At 38.7% G+C, this 19,606-nt stretch overlaps 1 protein-coding gene across 2 annotated transcripts in view; it reads right to left on the bottom strand.

Annotated features, from left to right (window-relative positions):
• The window catches only part of CLSTN2 (calsyntenin 2), a 318,866-nt gene that overhangs the window by 169,463 nt on the left and 129,797 nt on the right, over nucleotides 1-19,606 (bottom strand). For both annotated transcript variants that reach the window (XM_036388422.2, XM_054515868.1), the window contains exon 2: nucleotides 15,627-15,749. Coding sequence is in view for 1 of the 2 variants with exons in the window: in XM_054515868.1 (XP_054371843.1) it covers nucleotides 15,627-15,749 (123 nt within the window). In the remaining variant the exon portion in view is untranslated. The remainder of the gene's footprint in view (nucleotides 1-15,626; nucleotides 15,750-19,606) is intronic.

Raw genomic sequence — 19,606 nt, 5'->3', positions numbered from 1 at the left:
GCACTGAGCTGTTGCTGCCTCCTCAGGTGCCCGTGGCACAAACCACTGCTCTCCAGTGAAATCCTGCTGCTCTTCCCCACCCAGGGACTAAGGGGGCTCTCAGCCTGAGAGCTGGGAGGGACAGCACTTCCAAAATCACTTCCTTTTGGATTGATAGAAGGATCATCACCACCACCAACAAAGCAATCAAACATCATTACAGTTGGTTTCAGTACCAAGAAGAATCCAAGAGAAAGAACCAGCACTGGCATGGCATTTCCACTGTGAAAACACAGTTTCTTTAGGGATGTAATAGAGATGTGCTTCTTAAATTTACAGCTACTGATTCTCTAACATGAGTCAGACTCCCACAGAAGCATCCCAGGATGCATGTAAAGGACTATTTGACTCTTGAGTAATCCCTCACAGCTGGCTCATTAGGTCTACAAGAAGATATTTGTAAAGGAAAAAAAAAACCCAGAAGTTTCACTACCCCATCCCCTTCAAAACCCTGGGAAAACACCTGTTCTACAGCACCTCCTTCTCCTGTTCTTCCCCAGTTTCCATAACTTAGCATAAGTATTTGTTCTGATTCCCTTAGGTACTTTGGTACTGCAGTTTTGAGCTTCTACCCAAAGCAATTCCTCAACATGTGGGGTAAATCTTTAGCAGCAGGGAAGAGCATCTACCCCTTCTGCAAATTTCAGGCCAAAATGTCTTGGAGGACTCTGATGTACAAATGATCTTTTTGTACAAGCTGAGTCTTTGGGAGGAGCTGGGAACTCTGTCCTTGTGTGCTCCAGAGGGCTGAGCTAAGCATTTAAATCTGGCTTGTAGTGAACCACGAATTTCCAAAGCAGGAGAACTATTTCATTTACAGCGCCCAGGATTGCCAGGCCATGCAGTTGCCACTCATCCTGATGCAAATCCCAGCTTAGACTTTATTGGATATTACTGCTGGCTGCAGCAGATGGTTGCACACTTAGAATTAGTAATTAGTCATGAGAAGAAAACACAAGAGTGGGGGGGAAGGGGGTGGGAAAAGAGGCTGTTTCTCCTTTACTGTTACTTTTGCTCATTTTCAGCCACACTGAAGATTCTGCTCTCCTGGCAATGATAAAGATGGGCTGTTTTTCTGCAGCAGTTGATTCATTTTACTTTATAGGTAAAGTAAATTGATAGTCAATTTTCCAATTCTTCAAGGGCTAGAAATTAGGAAGATAAGGTCCAGCAGGAAGGTTAGTCCTTATTTGCTGAGCACAGGAAGGGTATACATTAGAATTATAGCATATCCTTCTTCCTGTGCTCAGCAAATAGAATTATATTTTTTACTGGGGATACTGGGAAAAAAGCCAAGGAACTGCTGTCAGCATTTCACTGAAAGAAATGAAAAGCAGATCCACGACTCGAGTCATCATTAACAGAGCAGTGGGTTCAAACAGCTCTTTAATATTTAATTCTGTATGTATAATTTGAAATCCATTATGCTTTTGATATTTGCAGATCTAACAGTCATTTATTTGCTGCAATAACATTGCCATAATCATGAAATAAAAGATGCAGTGCTATTCCAAGAAAACAAGAGAGGGAGGGAAGGTGGTTGGGAATTTTGGCTCAGATGGAATTCTTGGCTTTTTCTGATTCTCTGTAGCAGGTAATGGTCAGTTTTCCCCAAATAGCACTATTTTGTGTCACACAGTTCACACAGACCAAAAATGAACACTGACATATTTTATCATTATCGGGTTTTCCTCATTAGCATCTAAAACATGAAAACTGTTTTATTTATCAGGGAAGCAATTGCTTCCCATTGGAAACCAAGAGACACATTATTTAATTAGCCCAGAACTGAGCTCTTGCAGCTGTCCACTCTTTCAAGCAATCTATTGCTTGAAAGATCTATTAACAAGAATAAATTTTAAAATACACATTTCCTACACTTGTCTCTGAAAAAATAAAGGATTCACTAACATCACAGAATGTAGCTTATTAAACTTGTCAATCATATAGTAAATATGGAGCCATCAAATAATTTTCTGACTACCACAAATACCTTCAAAAGGGCTTTTAAAAACAAAGCTACTGATTAGAAGGGAGAGTAAATGAGAAAAGAATTGTTGGGCCAGACCCATGTGTGCCCAGACTCATATTGCCTTCAGTCTTTTAGCAGAGCACTGATAACTCATTGTAGATGAAAATCTGACTTATTTCAAACTGATGGTGTCCATTTTCTTAATAAACCAGAGCTAATCTATTAAGTGCACAAATGGCATCTGGACTATTCCAATGCCAAGAATAAAGAGAGTGTCTTAATGAAAAGCTTTTTATTTTTCCCTTCTGAAAAATATTGGGAAGCAGGAAGCAGAAGAAAGCAGAAGCTGCCAAGAGGTGCAGCCCTGACACAAGTCACCCTCTTCAGATATGAGTCAGTGCAAGTCAAAGGTGCTAATGTGTCAGTGATGAGATCATTATTAGATCAGAATTCCTGTGACAATTGCAGTACTGTGTGGCAGGGGAAATAAGAGACAGGAACCAGACCATAAATACACACATATTTATTTGTGGCGTGGCGCAGCAGAAAAGGCAACCTCCATTTAACTTGAAAAGCCTAGAGATAAATTAAAACTATATTTCCATTGCCTGTGATTAAGACCACTTAGAAAGAGAGAGAGACAGACAAAGCCTTTGTGTATAATCTCTGTTGAAGTGCACAAATAATGAATAGCTGAGAATTCTCTGTCCCCTGCAGGAAGGGCTCAGGCCCAGCACTGCAGTTTGCATTTTCTTGACCTAATCCACTGATTATCTGGAATAATTTGAGAGACAAAAGCACATGAGAATTTTGTCTTTAAGTTCTATTTGAAGTACAGACTGTGATAAACAAAATGGCAAGAAATCTAAAATGAAATGCTTATCAAGTGAGACAATTAAAGAATTTGCAATAAGCCATGAGAAGCAAACAGCCCCCTCTCAGGACTGACCTACATCATTTCAATGTCCACTGTCAATAAAATGAAACTGTCTGAGGGTTTTAAGTTGCTAAGAATTTTTCCTTCAAGGAGATGAATACACACATACATCCTGTAACTTTGACCAGTTTGGACAGGGCCCTGAAACTGAAGCCAGCGTGCTTTTGGAAAATAGGAGAAGCCACCTTTCCAAACCAAAAGGAAACGAAGGCAGAAGGAGTTCAGATGAATGTTGGAATACGAAAGAGGAAGTATTGTAGACATTACAGTCATCAGAGTTGTGCAGGGAACATGAACAGCAGCCATTATATGAATATCAGCCATTTATTTCAACAGATTCCTCCTTGATGTTCACTGATGTTGATGGACACCCAATAATGAATGGAAATCAACCTGGGTACCTTTTAATTGACTGCCCAAAATCTGCGCCAGATGAAAGAAATACATTCTGATTTCTGAAGTCCTCTGGGCTCTAATTCCTTCTAAGAACAATTACAGACACATACCCTGGCTCAAAGAAGAAATTATATGAATTTATAATTCTTAAATAAGAACAAAATAAACGGAGTGTGTGGGAAAACTGGCTGCCAGGTGAGGTGGAAACACCAGCTATCAGATCACAGCCTTAGTCAATTCAGGTATTTGCTGACAACTCATGGAAGAAAGGGAACACTCCTCTCTTTCCCTCCTTTTCTCAGTTGTTCCATTGTCATCAGCAAAGCACATAGTGGCTTAAGTGCAGAACACTGAAATATTCATTCCTATGCCCTAGTTTTGTGCTCTGTGCACCTTCCTGAAGTGTGATAAGTTACTTTTGGTTTCCAGATAAAAAATTGATTGATTCTGACCAGTGCGAACCTCTTAAAGAGCCTGGTTTTACTCTAGTGGCAACTAAAGAGCAGACACAACAAGAGCAGCTTTGGTGCAGTCAGAAAGCAGAAAACCACAGTGCAATATCACACACCCAACAGAGTTTTCAATAAATCATAGTGAAAGATAGCAGTTCCTTATTCATATCCAAAATACTATTGAGTCTGAACATTTCTCAAGATGGATACAAACTCAGAATAAATATTATGACTGTAGCAATCACAGAACTACCTGGAATGCTCAGCATGTCTCTCCCTCTGTGTATTCAGGCTTTTGTTTCCTAGAGCTTATCTACTGATTTATCAACCTCAAAAGTTAATTATGAGCCAACATCTGCTTTTTTCAGCTGCTTATTTCAGCACCTTAAATTACTTCTTATTAGTTTTAGGAAACAATGACTCAGCTTTCTCTTTTTTCATTCAAAGCTGAACTTTCATGTTTTAAATCTACATTCACTTCTCCTCTGATGTTTCGGTTTTTACATCCTTATCACAGGAACAGAGTTAAAATTCTCCCATTTTCATAATAAAAGTATCCCAGAATGAACTAATAAATATTTGATGTGATTTATATATGATTTATACCTGCAATCTGAAGATAAGGCAGTATCTTCTACAATTAAGAGTCAATTTCAAGGCTGAGTGTAGGAACTAACTTCATCTTCAGTACAGCAATTTAAAAAACTCCTAGGAAGTTGTATGTTATTTTAAACAATGTATGTTATTTAAGCAAAGTAGCTGTACTTCAGTCCCTTATTCTGGGTCACAGACCAATTCATACAGAAAATGCACTGTGGGCAAAATGTTACTGAAAATTCAGATTAAGTTTAATGACAGTGCAAATTTCAGCATTACCTTAGCTGCACCAAGACCATGTTGTCCTTCCAGAAAGTGATGCTGAAAACCCCAAAATGTACCCAGCCTGTGGCTCCAGATGCCTCACCTGTTTATCTAATGCCCCTCCTCCAGTGTTATTTCAAACCTCAGCAAACCCCTATATGCTGGGGCAGCTTCAGACATGGCAAAAGAATTAACAAGGTATTTTAGGATGGTCTGTTGCTTTCTGACTTAAGGGTTTATTTAATACATTTAAATACATTAAATACATTTTCAGAATTCTTTATTTTGGAGTTTTTTTACTTCAAAAAGCTTTTTACTTCTTGCTGTCTGAGAAAATGTCCTTTTTGTTTATTTTTCACCTCTCCCAAAGTCAGGCCACCACCTCTACACCTGCAGTCACAGCATCAGGACAGACACACGTTAAAGTGTTTGTTCCTGAGTGTTCATTCCCTCTCTTCTATGAAGATAACATGATACTGAAATCAAAAACTTAAATCAGCACAAGGGGGATTACTCCTATATATATAATTCTGCTCAATAAAGCCACAGTCATTGGCAAGAAACGTTCTAACCAACTTAACTTTTCCCTGTATGTAAAACCACACCAAGCAAACGAATTACGTGGGGACTCTGGAGAAAGCTGTGATTTCTCTGCTGTGCTTTCACATGCAGCATAGAAAAGCACTTTGCAGTAAAGAGTAAGCAGGGCCTGCTACTTCAGTCTTGCAGATTAAAGCAAAGGACTGTTTTGTTTTCAGTCCATCAGCTCAGCCCCACACCCAGCAGCCCTTGGCTCCTGCAGTGCCACTGATAATCTGCCATATGTGGCACATCCTATGGCAGCACCCCCAGAGAGATGCACTGAAATCAACACTGTTGTGTTTTCTAAAGGGCACTGAACACTGACAGATGGCAACAGCTGGGGCAAATTCCATTCAAGGAAGCACTTTTTAATCAAAAATTTTATACAAAGCGTATGGGGTTTTTTATTGCACATGATTTCTCTTTCATTGCACGTGATTCCCACTGCCTTTCATGCTGCTGTTCCAGCAGGCAGCTCCCACACACAAGGACAGCACTGAGGCAGAGGTGGGCAAGCATCCATTTGAGCCAGCAGAGCTGCAGGATTTTGCCCTTTGCTGTGTCCAGTTTTAGGGAAGCACTGCAGAGGTGAAGCCCTGGGAGAAGAGGCCATGCAGAAACAGCTCCCAGCTCCAGGGAAGCTGCTAGGGGGGGATGTAGAAACTTTGCTGTCCTAAATAAGGTATTCTAGTCCAAAAGCATCTGAAAGCTGATGTTAAATTGCTGCCATCCTTTCAATTCTAGCACACCTATTAATTACAGTGCTATATTTCATTTCTGTCCTCTGGATGCCACACAACACTCACTGTCCCTGCCTTCATTCATGCCTTTTTTCATTAGCACACCTGGAAGCTCTCCAAGCAGGCAGCAGTAAGGAGCAGAAGTCTTGTCAGAAATATCCATTAAATCTGTCACAGGCACTAACAGATCAATCAAGTACCAATGAGCTTTTCAGAAATTTTTTAAGCAGCTGGTTAAAAAAGGACCCACCTGACTTGAAAGCTTTTCAGCAACAACAAAACACACTGGGCCTGACATGTTGTGGTTATCATATCCACTGCTGCAGAATCACAGTTACTTAAATTTCTTTGTCATGAGACAGGAATGCTTGAACTAAATTTAAATTTAATTGACTAAATAATTTTAAAGGAAATTAGTTAAATTTAAATACAGTTTTTTATGGAGATGGATTCCTACAACAGGCTGGCAATTGCTCTCCCTTGTAAACTTGAATTATTTTTCTGTTCTTTTAAACTTTATATAAAGGGCAAGTAAGTTAGAGTATATAATGATTTTTAAAAAAACAAACAAAAAAATCACATTTTTAAAGGTAATGTAGGTTTCTTTTGCAGTCTGTTTATGTCACCATGCTAATTGCACACCAGCTAACTGGAGTCACAGTCCATGAAGTAACTAAAAACCAATCACTTCCAGGAACTAGTTCTTTTTCTCTCAACCTTTGCATAATTTTCACCTAAGAGACAATGCTGTAAGTGAGGGAAACTGACCTATGATGTGAAATACTTTATTACAAACTCAGTGTAAGGCAAGTGTTTGTGTGGATACAAAGTGCATACGCTGGTTGTATCCAAAAGCTGCTGTTACAGCAGAGAAGCTTTGCAATAACGTGCATCATAAATGCCTATAACACATCTGTCTGTACTTCATACCTATCAGTATTTTGTCTGTTCATGCCCTTCTGTGTTTTCACTAAGCACAGAATGTCTCAGGCTCGGGGCTGTGGAATGGGGTGACAAATAAATCAATGAAATCCTTGAGACTGACACAAGGCACTGCGGGGAGGCAAAGAGCAAGAATCCCAGAGTGGGACCACACAGCTCTCCAAGGAAAGGATCCCAGCACCCAGGGGATGACTGGAGCTGTGTGGATGGGATTGAGGGCCCATTTTCCATCACTTGTCCTCCTTGACTGAACTGGCCTGAGCCAATTAGCTGGGCAGCTCCAGTGGCTGCCACCAGGCAGGAGCAGAGTCTCTGTTGAGCCTGGGACTGGCAGAGTGTGTGATACTGCAAAAATCTAACACAAATTATGTATTGTTTTCTCAAAACATTCTGAACTCTACTATGTTTATGTTCACCACCACTATGATGGAGGCAACAAACAAAAAAAAATCTAATATTGCCTCCACTGTCCTTTTTAGACAGCCTTTCAGTCTGAGAAACAAGAGTTAGCCTGACATCTGACAACATTTAAAATAATATAAAGACTTGGTCCATTTAATACAGAAGCATTGGACTTCATTTATAAAGGGAGAGGTTGTTTCCAAGTCACTGAACAAAATTGCTATGTGTCAGTCTGGTGGCACTGTTACACCCCCTACAAACACACCCATGCCAAAAATGGGTGTGGAACAGAAAACAACTGAGAACAGCAAATCCTCCTTGTGCTGGGGCTGCCCTCAGAGATGCTCAGTGCTCCACAGTCACTGAGATAAAAGCACTGGGAGAGGTTTTTTTATAATCTAAGCAGACAGAACAAAAAGACAGTGGAGGAAACCACAAGCCAGGAGAACAAATTGGTTGGATGTATTTCACACAGCCAGAAACAGGAGAATTGAGCAGAAAATCAATGACCTAAACCACCTGTCCAGAGTTTGAATTCTTTATATTGTCCTTCCCCTTCTTGCTTCATAAAAGTAGCATCACAAGCATTTTTTAGGTAGCCCTAGCAAGGAAAGGGATCAACAGCAGTTTCAGGCTATTGGGAGTGCTTGTTCTTGTCCAGAAAAAGATTTTTTTTTCAGCTGAGTGGAAAGAAGCAGTTTTAAAGAAAAGTGGGGACTCTTATCTATTCTTTCCACAAGATAATTGTTGACCAATAAGCACAAGGAGCTCTAAAGAATAAATAATTACCTATTCGGGCTATTCTTTTAAAACATTTTCAATATTTAGAAAGCATTACAAGCAAGAGGCTTGTCCCTGCTGCTTTACACTAACTCAAGTAGTTCCATTCTGAGGAACACATTTTAAAGCCTTTTGATTTTATTTTTAAAGCAAGCTGCAATCCTGCAGTGCCAATTTTGTTGCCGTAAACTTTTAAGTGGTGAATATTCTCATTCTACTTGTTGCATTACTAACACTTCCTGGCATTATAAATTATTTTTCTAAGTCTGTATAAAGAATGCTGCATGCTTTTACAAGCAGTCCTTTTAGGTTTTCATCATCATCCACTTAGGAACATGACAACACAGGAACTCACACATAAAAGGAAATGATTTATGTAAAGGAGAGAGATGTAATTGAATTAATAGGTGGACCACAGATGGAATGAAAATATGAAGAAAGTTATTAGAGTGGAATTTCCATTATTTGACTCAGTTTGTTCCTTCCTTTGAGTCCTCACTCTGTTCCTTCAGCCCTCCCTCTGAGGCTCTCTCCTGTTACTGCAGCACTGGAAGTAAAGATGGGTGCAGATTTTGGATTCTCAGGTTCACACACACTGGAGAGCAGAAGTGAGCAGCTCAAGTTTACTACTTCTCAAATATCAAATAGTGAAGAGAATCAAACTACAGAAGAAGAGAAAATGTCCTGGGGTACCATTCTTGTTTGCTTCAACTGGCTCACCATTAATCTTCATAGCTTGGAGTTATGCTTGCTAGCATAGTTATTTGAAAGAATTTCATTTCTATCAATACATGTTAGAAAACATCCATTTCTCCCTGAAACTGTAAGAAGCTAAGCAGTTATGATTTCCACTGCAATCTCAATGATGAGGGTTAACCAGAGCAGTTTTACATTTTTCAGCTGCTCACACTTCTTTTAATATAGGAGCCTGTTCAGACCTCAGGTAACCCTCCATGTATCACTCAAACCAGAAGAGATGACTAGTTCTCATCCTTTTTTACCTCCAAACAGATGAGTTTCCTATGCTGTCCTTCCTGTGACTTGCAGAATTTGAAATCCTTGAGGAACCACCTCTGATTTTAGAGAATGTCTAAAAAGTGTCGAAACCACACTTAACTCCACAGCAAAAAATCACATCTCAAAAGCAAATTACATCTTAATTAACACTAAAATGTGTCATTGCAGAAAAAAAAAAGTCAAAATAGTAGCTCAACAAAATAAATACTTTCTGCAGCTTTTAAAATATTTTGTTGAAAATAAAAGGATTTATAGTTCATTGAAATAAATGACTTCATATTCCAGCTGCAGAATCAGGCACATTGCAATGGCTCTCATACAGCAAGGCTTCATTAGTTTCAAGGGAGTGTGACACAAAATCTACATCAGCAGCCAAGAAATGTTTAGACCTGTAGGCTTAGCAATTCCAGTACTCCCCACTCAAGCTTCTCTCTTGTGTTCTGAATAGCCCAAGAGTTTAAAAACTCTCACTATTTTCCTGGCACCTTCAGTGACAATCTGTTTCAACTTAACAATTTTTTACTTAAATGGTTATTTATTATCAGGACTATAAAATGACAGATTCTGTCCCTGTTTTATTGTCTAGGGTGGCAATCCACTCTAATATCCTGTCCTATTTTTCTAAAGATCAAGTCTTGTACATAAAGAAAACTACTCAAAACCAGTTAGTTCAAATGTATCACAAATCACTATTTTCCATCACTAGTTTTAAAAGTCCAGGTGGATATCACCAGAATTCCTTGGTTATTTTCATTGATTCTTTCTAGTTTCAAGTAATTTAGCATATTTAGGTGTAACAAAGTATCTCAACGTTCCCATTCATTATTGATTTTATCCGTCAGGAGGAACTTGCATTCACTCCCAACCCAAGCATGTAATTCTCATTTTCTCCCTAGTCCCTTCCTCCTGCAATGAAGACCCCTCAGCAGCCACTAAAAGCTCCATCAGAACAGCCTGAACCCTGACCCTTTAGTCTTCTTTGGACACACTGATGTCACCTACTATTACTTCCCAGCTGTAAAAATGACTAGGAAAGGCAATCACAGAAAATAACCAAACTTTAAAGCCTTCAAACCCCTGATCTCTGAGCTTCAGGGACTAGCAGAGGTCACTGTGAGAGTGACTGGGTTTTCAGTGCATTCTAAATCTGAAACCTGAGCATGTTTATCACTTTTAACTTTACTGGATGATAAGCAGCATCCCTTAAGTCAAAACCAGCATCCCCAGAGTTAATTGTGCTATTACCAATCTTTTATTTTACCTTAGATTAGGATCACTGTGAAGAGATTGATATTTTGCCTTTGAAGGCTAAAGCCTTAACTAATTAAGCTACAGTAATAAATGTAAGCTTCAAAGCTAGAAATTAAAAATCATTAAAAAATTGTTATAAACAACTGCAACACTCCATGGCTTTGCCTGCATGTCATATTTTTTTGATCATGCCTCATTTTCACAGTGAAACATGTAACACCAATGAATTCTGGGCATCCTAAACTGACTCGTGTTCTAAGTCTGGCTGACAGTGAGTAGAAATAATAATATTCAGAATGACAATTTTAGAATAACTTCTGTATTTTCAAAGTTGTAGCAAAAGGATAGTTGTTATTAATGCCACTGCTTTTCAATACAAACAAACAAACAAACAAACAACAAGGAGGCTGGACAGCTTCACAGTCTGAAGCAGAGAAATGGGATTTTGTGTTCAGTCCCTGGGTGTAAGTGGGCTGACAAGTGCTGGATTTGCTGTGGTGTAGCTGAGAATACACACTCCTCTGAGCTGCTAAAATAACAAAGAAGATTTGGAGAGTTTGTGGTAGCATCTTGTAGTTTAGTGAATATTCAGGCATCCTTCCTAGCTGGTTTTGTTGTCTCCTTATTCTTTACAGTGCTTTTAGCACAGCCAAAACACAGTCAGAGACTGAGACTCCATGTGCTCAGGAGGTGTGAACTGGAACTGCTTTGAGACTCACATTACTTGTCTGGGGGGAGCCAGACCTCTCCTCTTGCTAAGAAAGGCTCTCTTTAAATTTATCAAGACCATAAAAGTAGCTGAAGATGTAATGGGCCCAGCTCACCCTGGTACAATGACCTAGCTCAGCCTTGCTGGGACACAAGGCACTCAAATGTGACTTTACCAGCCCAGAAATGGGGGCACAGTGACAAGTTTGGCTCTTCTCTTCCAGGGTGAGAGGGGACATCCATCACCTCCCTGCCCTGAATGTTACCTCCTGTTTTTCTGCTCCAGAAAACACCACGAGCAGCAGAAACCCCCTCCACACCAGGCTGTTCAGGATGCTCACAGTGCTTTTAGGGAATAACATAAAAGGCTTCTGCACAAACAGAATAATCTGCTTTGCCTTGTGGATAGGACTAAAACGAGTGGGCTAAAACCACTGTACAGAAAGTTCAGACCAAGCTTCATGAAAAACCAGGAACGTGGTGAAGTGTGCAGCAGATCACCCTGGGAAGCTGTTGCATCTCTGCCACTCCAGATCTGGAAGATTGGGACAGAAAACTGTTTCAACTGTTTCTCAGGAATGACAAGGGGCCTGCCTTGGGCAGGAGCATGGACTGACGACATCCTGGACTTCCTTTCAGATCTGTTTTTGCACAGCATTGCTGATGAAATGTAATTGCTGTTGTTGGAATGCGGGAAGATGTCTCCTCCAAAAGCCATCCATCATCTCACATCATTTTGTGAGGGACAGAATCCTGACAGACTGATTCAGTAGATCCCACCTTGTTTCTAGCCAAACCACCCTTAAGGCTGAACTGTTCCAAGTTCTTTGTGGGTTTTGTAGGGGTTCATTTTCTGGGGGGTATTTTTTGGCCAAGGGGAGGGAAGGAGGGTCAGGGAATGTCTCTGATACCCTGCAAAAGGCTCCAGGATGCCATGGTGAGTTTAGTTATTTTAAAGGTCAGTTGTATTTCAACATCAGTCTGTGAAAATCTTTTTTGGGCCAGGGCGTGAAAAACTGAAATATGGAAAACTGCTGATCCTGAAACTTCTCACCCTTAGAAGCTTATACTGGTATTTTCAAGCTTTCCTTCCAAACTAGGAGACAAAAAATACAATTGCATAAAAAAGAGAAAGTGAGGTATGCTTACACAGTGGTAATTTTAAGAACCAGGACTTTACATATACTTGAATTATTCACAATAAATTCATTAGATAAAGAGACATGAAAAGCCATTCATTGCAATCTTGTGAAAGTCTTTGTGCTCCAGTTATGAAAAGTGCTGATCACATTTGACAGCCAGCATTTTCACAGGCACATTTAGTCCTGTTAGTCTCTCCTTAGTCCTTCCTGGAAACACAGACCTGTCAGGAAGGTAACTGCACAGAACACTCCTATTTCTCCTGTCATCACCCTTGATGTTTAACATTAGATAGAGGTGAAAAAAAGTGCAGATTACAGTAATTTTCTCCTGTGACCACTCAGGTTTGATGTGCACCATAATGTGTGCACTCCTAGAAGGGGTAGACAGACTTACCTTAGTAGGCATGGTGATGAAAAAAGGCAGAGGTATTAGGAAAAAAGTTAAAGTTTCCATAAGTGAAAACCAGTTTGGAGTAGGCCTGTGCCACAAGTAACATTTAAACTAAACAAAGGAGGTCACAGGAATGGGTACAGAAAGCATATCAAAGCACTAAGGGCAGGTAAGAACCACTGAATAGCAAACGCCTCTTAACAGAGTTAAGCGTTCTTCTTAGTAACAAAGTAATTACCTGGTGAAAAATTATTTGCCCAGGTGAAAAATATGAAATGCATGAACTACCTGTGCACCAGGGCAAGCAGCAAGGAGCAAACACAAGGACTAAGTTAAGCACATGCCCAAAAGAACTACACCCTCACTAACAACATAAAAATATGGAATAAGTAAGTATAAGTTAGCAGATAAAATTCAATTCAATAAATAGGTGTTTGCCCTACCATGACCTGTCCCAGTGGTAAATCCTGGACGTTTCCCTAAGCCTGTCACTGAAGGAAGATGAGCACTTCAAAGGGAAGGCATTGAGAAGAGCAGGAGGATTTCACAGTTCAGATAACATCCAGCTCTGTACAGGTGTGCCCTGGGAACATCAGCCTGGGATAACTGACACTGCTCTGGTCCAGGTCTGGTCCTGTCCATCTGCATCAACTCCTGCCCATCTGCACTGAATGGATACATGGCAGCTGGGTTGTTGTCTTTTTTGTTTGGTTTGAGATTCGGGTTTTGTTTTGGTTTGTTGGAGGGGATCTTTTGTCATTTGGTTTTGTGTGGGTTTTTAAAGTCAAATGCACACTGGTACTACTGAAAAAAAAGTTTATTTTTATAAGGTAAAACAAATCCTGATGGAAGAGCCAACCATCTGCCTGTAAACTATTGCAGGGGTTGTTGCAGAGGAAGAATTCACATAAATTTAGTCTTACTACAGTTTGCTCAAGGAGATCTCAGCAGACATTTCAGCACAGATCAGAAACTGCCCTGATTTATTCTTGAATCTGGGCCCATTAAAAAAAACCAACCAACCAAACAAACGTGGAGAGCTTTCCAAGCACTAGAATTTTTTTCTTCCCCAATAGTTGCACAAAATACTGAAAATATTAACAGGATGATGATAAAGGAACTGTTGGAGCTCTGATTTTCTGTTACACTTGAATACTGATATATTATAGAACTGCAATTTCCACAATCAAATAAAATATGGCCATAAAAGACATTTCACATTACCACACTATTACATGTACAGCTACTGAATATTGTTAATGTTGTAGTATCTGTTTCAGTTTTCTCCTACTAAATACATGATGCAAATTTAATTTTCCATAGAAACCCTTAATAAATTAATGATATTATGAAACCAAATAAAAGTACATTACATTAAATCAAAAACTACAACAGAAATAGTAAGTTCCTCCAACAATTTAAAAAGACAGGAGTTTTTTTAAAAAGTGCATAGAGGTTTTTCCAAAAGCATAGGGAATGCAGGCCCTTCAAGGGAATGAAGTGTTCCATCAGTACTATAATGCTATGCCTGGACTGCAGATCATGAGGCCAAATATTATCAGGAAATAAACTATTAGTATCAGGGAATACACAGAAAGTATTTACCCTTGTAAGAAACAGATACTTCTCACAATATAAATACTTTGAATTAATAAATGGAGAAGCTAGATTAAAACTACTGTCTGATGTAACCTTTATCACAAAAGCCAGTCTGTCTGTGTAAGTTCAGTATTTCAAGGGATGATTTTCTACACAAAAAGTAAACTGCTATTTAATGAAAAATGTGTTGATTCTCCCAATGTAAAAGCTGAAGAAAATAATTAGGTTAACAAATTCCCAGTCAGCAGAGTTTGCAGTGTCAGTGACAACAGCAAATGATTAACATCCCTGGAAGGATCCTAAGGGAATGCAAGGAAAAGAACCAAATCTAAGATGGAACACACACAGTAATAGAAGGAAAAAATGACGAGGGCATCTTTTCACTAGGAACTGATCTTCATGCAGCCAAGAATCACTGGGCACCATGAGCAACAAACAATCTTGATATTAAAATGGGGGTCAATATATAAAAACCATCTGGGAGCCCTGGCTTGGCAGGGTAGGAGCTGATGCCAGTGTAAGCTTTGGGAAAAGTGACTGAGAACAATTCTTTCAGGATGCTGTAAAATGCTGTTTGGGACAAGCACTTGCACTTCTGCTTCCTTAACATGACAACTCCCCGAGAACAAGTCCACTCACCTTTACCAGTTCCTTTCCTTAGAAAAGGTGAAGATTCTTAAGCAATATCATCTTTTCAACAACTGCACCATCTTACAGCTATCAACCTTTACTATTCTCTCTTTTCTTCAAAAATTCTTTTTAATGAAAGAGGGAATTTAAGAGACAACTTGCTCAACATGAAGAAGTCCCATATTCTGTTCAAGGGACTCAGGACAGAAAAAATGTCAGGAAAAATAAACTTAATATAAATGCAAACTTGTATATGACATACATCTATCATACAGCAACCTGAGCAAAATTGTTCAAAACCTCCATTAAATTTTCTATCAAAGTCTTGACAGCTAAAAGTACTTACACAGGAAGATGTGATTTGAGCAACTTTAAGTATTTGTCACACATTTTGTCCATAGCCAGGGAGCAGAACAGGAAGAGAGAAAGCAGGGGCTTTTACTGCTGAACAAAATTAATTATGTATTATTACTTCAGGCAATTGCAATGATTAATTTCTATAAAAGCAAATTCAAGTGTAATTGTGTAATTATTGTGTTTTCATTAAAATATATTGATAGTGGGTGCCTGCTGCATTATTCTCTTTATTCTGTTCTGCTTCACAACAAGTTCAGTGTAGGAAACACCTCATTTCAGGACCTATGGGCAACACTCAGGTCTGAGTACTCAGACACAACCTTTACATGTGCCCTTCAAATTACACTGGAAATTTCTCCCTTACAAATGCCAATAAATTCAAAATGCAGTTCACAGGCTCAAATGCTGCTGCTCATGAACATTCCTACCTGCAAAGGGAACAGGTGCATCTTTATCCAAAGCAACTAGGGGAGGATCCAAAATCACAGTGTCGTTGTTTTCAGTTATGATTCCATGGTACGATGTCTCAATCCAAGGTTTGTGTTTATTCACTAGAAAAGAAGAAACCATGCCTAATTAATTTGGTTTATGTTTCATATCCATTCAGCTCATTTTATCTATAAAGAGAAATTTTTTAATATACTTCCAATATTAATGGTTTTACTCAAAAGCCACTAACAAATTACTCAAAAGCCACTGCAATAAACATTCAAATATAAAAGAAAAATGACATGCACATTGTACTGCACTCAACACTTGCAGACATCCCTCCAATTAAGACACTGAAATAAAAAGGCAATTTGCAAAATATTTTTAATGTGTTCTCAGCTGTCAGCCTGACTTGGTTCAGAGAGTTTTGCAGGAATTAATTTCAGTTGCAAAGCCCTGGTACAAGAGAAAGGGCATCCTGAGAAACCCAACTTGACAAGACACAAAGCAGAAGGCGGGGGGAGAACACTCAACTCTTGGTCACCTTCTTACTTTGTATTTTTGGAACAATACCTACAATTACTTCTGTGTTTTGTACATTGTAGAGAAAACAAACATCTGCATTTTAATTACTGATAAAAGTCTGCACTTCTTCACAATTTAACCAGGGGATCTGAAGTTTTTCTGGAAAAACCTGTCCTTCAAATCCAGCTGTTGAACATTTGGATATCTGGTCTTGAAGCACACAGGAAGATCACACAAAAAGACACTTTAAGGAGAGACTACACTACACCATCAGATTGTCTTATTGCTGAACCCTCTCCACTTACACCCCTCTCACCATCCATCTCCTATTGACTGGAAAGGATGAATACACAAAATGAAAAGGAAGGGGAAAATGTAAGAGGCTTAGCTTTGCTGTGGTTATAAATTGAGATTTCTTCCTGCAGGCAAAATCTGAATGTTATGTCACTGGAACTCCTACATAAGGAATACAATGGTGACAGCTAAATGAATTTCAGTTTAAAGAATGTACACCCCCAGGCAAGAGGGAGCACTCACCAAGGAATATCTACCCCATTTGCAGCAAACTCAGATGCAAGGTAATTTCTATAGCTATTATATAGCTATGTGTACCAGATGCTGAGGAAAATACTTGGTGAGTTAACAGAAATGACCTCAAAGATGGAGAGGTGACACTTGGAGTGAAACCAAATTTAAAAATAAATAAATAAAATAATTATGAAACCAAACAAAATCTCCAGATATAACCCTAAACTCTTTCCTGTCTTGTCTTCTGTAAAAACCCCAGACATCAATAAGATTCAAGTTTCTCCCTTTGTGAAGAAAGCACCAAAACCACCAAGACAACACAAGGCTCTAGCCACAGGTAAACATGGGCAATTAGCAAATTATTTTTTCACTGGCTATTTGGGAAAGCATACAAATATATTTATGGCAAATTGCAGTTTATTCTGTTCCTTTGTTGCTCCTTTGTTTAACCAGTTTGTTTAGGAAACTGTGGACTTGGGAGAGTGATCCTTCTAAAGCTGAATTATTTTATATTCTAGCACTAATCTGAGAGCTTTGAGTTCATTCCTATGTTGCAATAGATCTTCTTTCAGAAGAAAACCTACTTATCTTCACAGTAGTTGGTTTTGCCCATTTTTGCTATAACTAAGCAACAGGAAGATTAAACAGGGGATGTGTCAGGGAAAGGTGAAATGGAAAACAGGGATCTCAAATCTCTATCTTGTAATGACTGTACAGCCAGAGGAGAGATTGGTGAGTTTATGTAATAGATGAAGGCCAAAAGTCTTGTCGATGTTGAAAAATGAGAAGTGATAGATGCAATTTCAGAGCTTTTTATGGCATTTGGGATTCTGGTTTGCAGGGCAGTTGAAGCATCCTGTATTTGTTAATGGAATATGTGAATTCCTGAGCATGCAGATACTCCAGTGTGCTCCAGTGGCACTCAGGTGTGGCTCACAGGCTTGGGGGGACACAGGCTGCACTGAGCCAAAGGGCATCCCCTGACTGCAGGCAGATGCAATTAAACCACAATGAGACAGTGAACAGGAGCTCACATGAAAAGGGAACTCCTTATGCAACTCAAATTTCAAGTACCAAATGCTTTTCATTCCTCCTGATTCTCTTAAGGGTCTGAGCTCTTTAAAAAAACCAACCAAACAAAAAACCCGAACAAGCAAATAAAACAAAAAAAGCACCAAAACTTTCTTCTTACTGATTCCTAGGGAATACTTTTGATGGCACTTTTACTTAAGGAACTCTCAGAATACAGTGAGTGCAATTCTACCAGCCTTAGCTTTCTCCAGTTGGTTTTCAATGAGCAATGACAGCAGTCAAATGAGTGGCAGCAACATCATTCCTTAAATTATATTGGGGGAAGAAAAGAAAAGTACATATGAACAAATGCTACAGTTTAGACCTTAGAGACTGGTATTGGGAAGAGGAAAAGAACAATAAAGCCAAAGGAAAATAAAATAATATATCAAATTATTTGCAAGCTCTTGTCTTAGAGATGAATTTCAGAGATACATCCCCAAATGTAAAAACTATGGCTATAAAAGCTTTGTGTGACCCATGGTGTGGAAATTTTACAAATGGAAAACTTCCATGCTCTTTGGGAATGCAAAGCAATTCTTTTGCATCAGATGATGTCTCTTCCAATATTTTCACATCATGAAAATTATTGATCGTTTTGCACTGTTTTGGATTCTTCCTTTAATTTAAGAAATCTCTAATCCTGAGATGAGCAGCTGGTGTTCTGGCTGGGGGGCTGTTTATATTCTCCCTGTTAAAGGCTGGTAAAATGCTACCATACTATACCAACTAACTGCAGAAACCACTCCACAGGCTTTCATAAAATAAGAGACTATAAAGGAAAAACCTTCATATGTACCATGATCAATAAATACTTTAGAGACAAAAGGACAACTACAAAATATTAGACTGGTTCAAGCCAGTGTTTATCCACAGGTTAACACAGCTCTTAAATCTCTGGTATTTTCCTATCCTTATGCAGTGTCTTCAAAGGAAGAGAATTTTCAAAATTCAAAAGTGTTTTGTCTTGCCTTATTTGAGCTACTGATTCTACTTTGGGATATGTGAGTTGGATTTTAGGTTCCCAAAAACATAGTAGTGCCACACTGCATTTATTTAAACCCCACAACAAAACCATTTTACCATGCTGTCTATTTCAGGCTACATGAAACTGTATGTTTAACTAGAAAAGAAAAAAAAAATCACATTATTGAAAAAGTTCCATAATTTGGATTATATACAGTACTTATTAGGATATTTTAAAGATTAACATGTATCCTTTTTGGAATTCTTTAATGTTTTAGATAGGATGTGACTTTTTCATTTTTTCTTTAAAATGGAAAAGGCAGGAATGGTTAAAAAATATTTCAATGCTTCTCAACAATGCTTACCAATTCACAGCATTCTATAAAGTGACGTGACAGGCAAGCTACTTTTCTTTGGTTTGCATTTGCTAAAGATGATGGAAGAGATCTATACACAGATTTGTATGTGAAGTTTCAGGAACTAAAAAGGCAGAGCACTACACAGCCAGTCAAGTTCAAATGTGCAAATAAGCTGGATCATCAGCAGGTTAAGAGTTATACAAGAAAACTTCTCCCTCTTAAGGCATATTAAAATGTAGTACAGTGATATTAACTCTAAATCTAGGGAAAAGAAAAAAAGGTTCTGTCTTCCTCACAAAAGATCTTCTCTGGAAGCATTTACTGAAAGCTGGAATCAGTACAAGGCTTGTATGAATTCAAACATATTTAGTTAAGACATAAAGATACCCTCTGGGTTGTTTGTCTTTTTCAAACTTGCCTCCCTTCCTATAATTTATTAGTCATTTATATAAATCCATACTATAAATAATTTATACCATCTATGATCAGGCAATTAATCTTCCTTTATTACAGCTCGAGGTTGATCCATT

This window comes from Molothrus ater, chromosome 10 (assembly GCF_012460135.2).
Source record: "Molothrus ater isolate BHLD 08-10-18 breed brown headed cowbird chromosome 10, BPBGC_Mater_1.1, whole genome shotgun sequence".
Lineage (NCBI taxonomy): Eukaryota > Metazoa > Chordata > Aves > Passeriformes > Icteridae > Molothrus > Molothrus ater.
The sequence above is the reverse complement of the archived record's forward strand: the minus strand, read 5'-3'. Positions and strand labels throughout refer to the sequence as shown.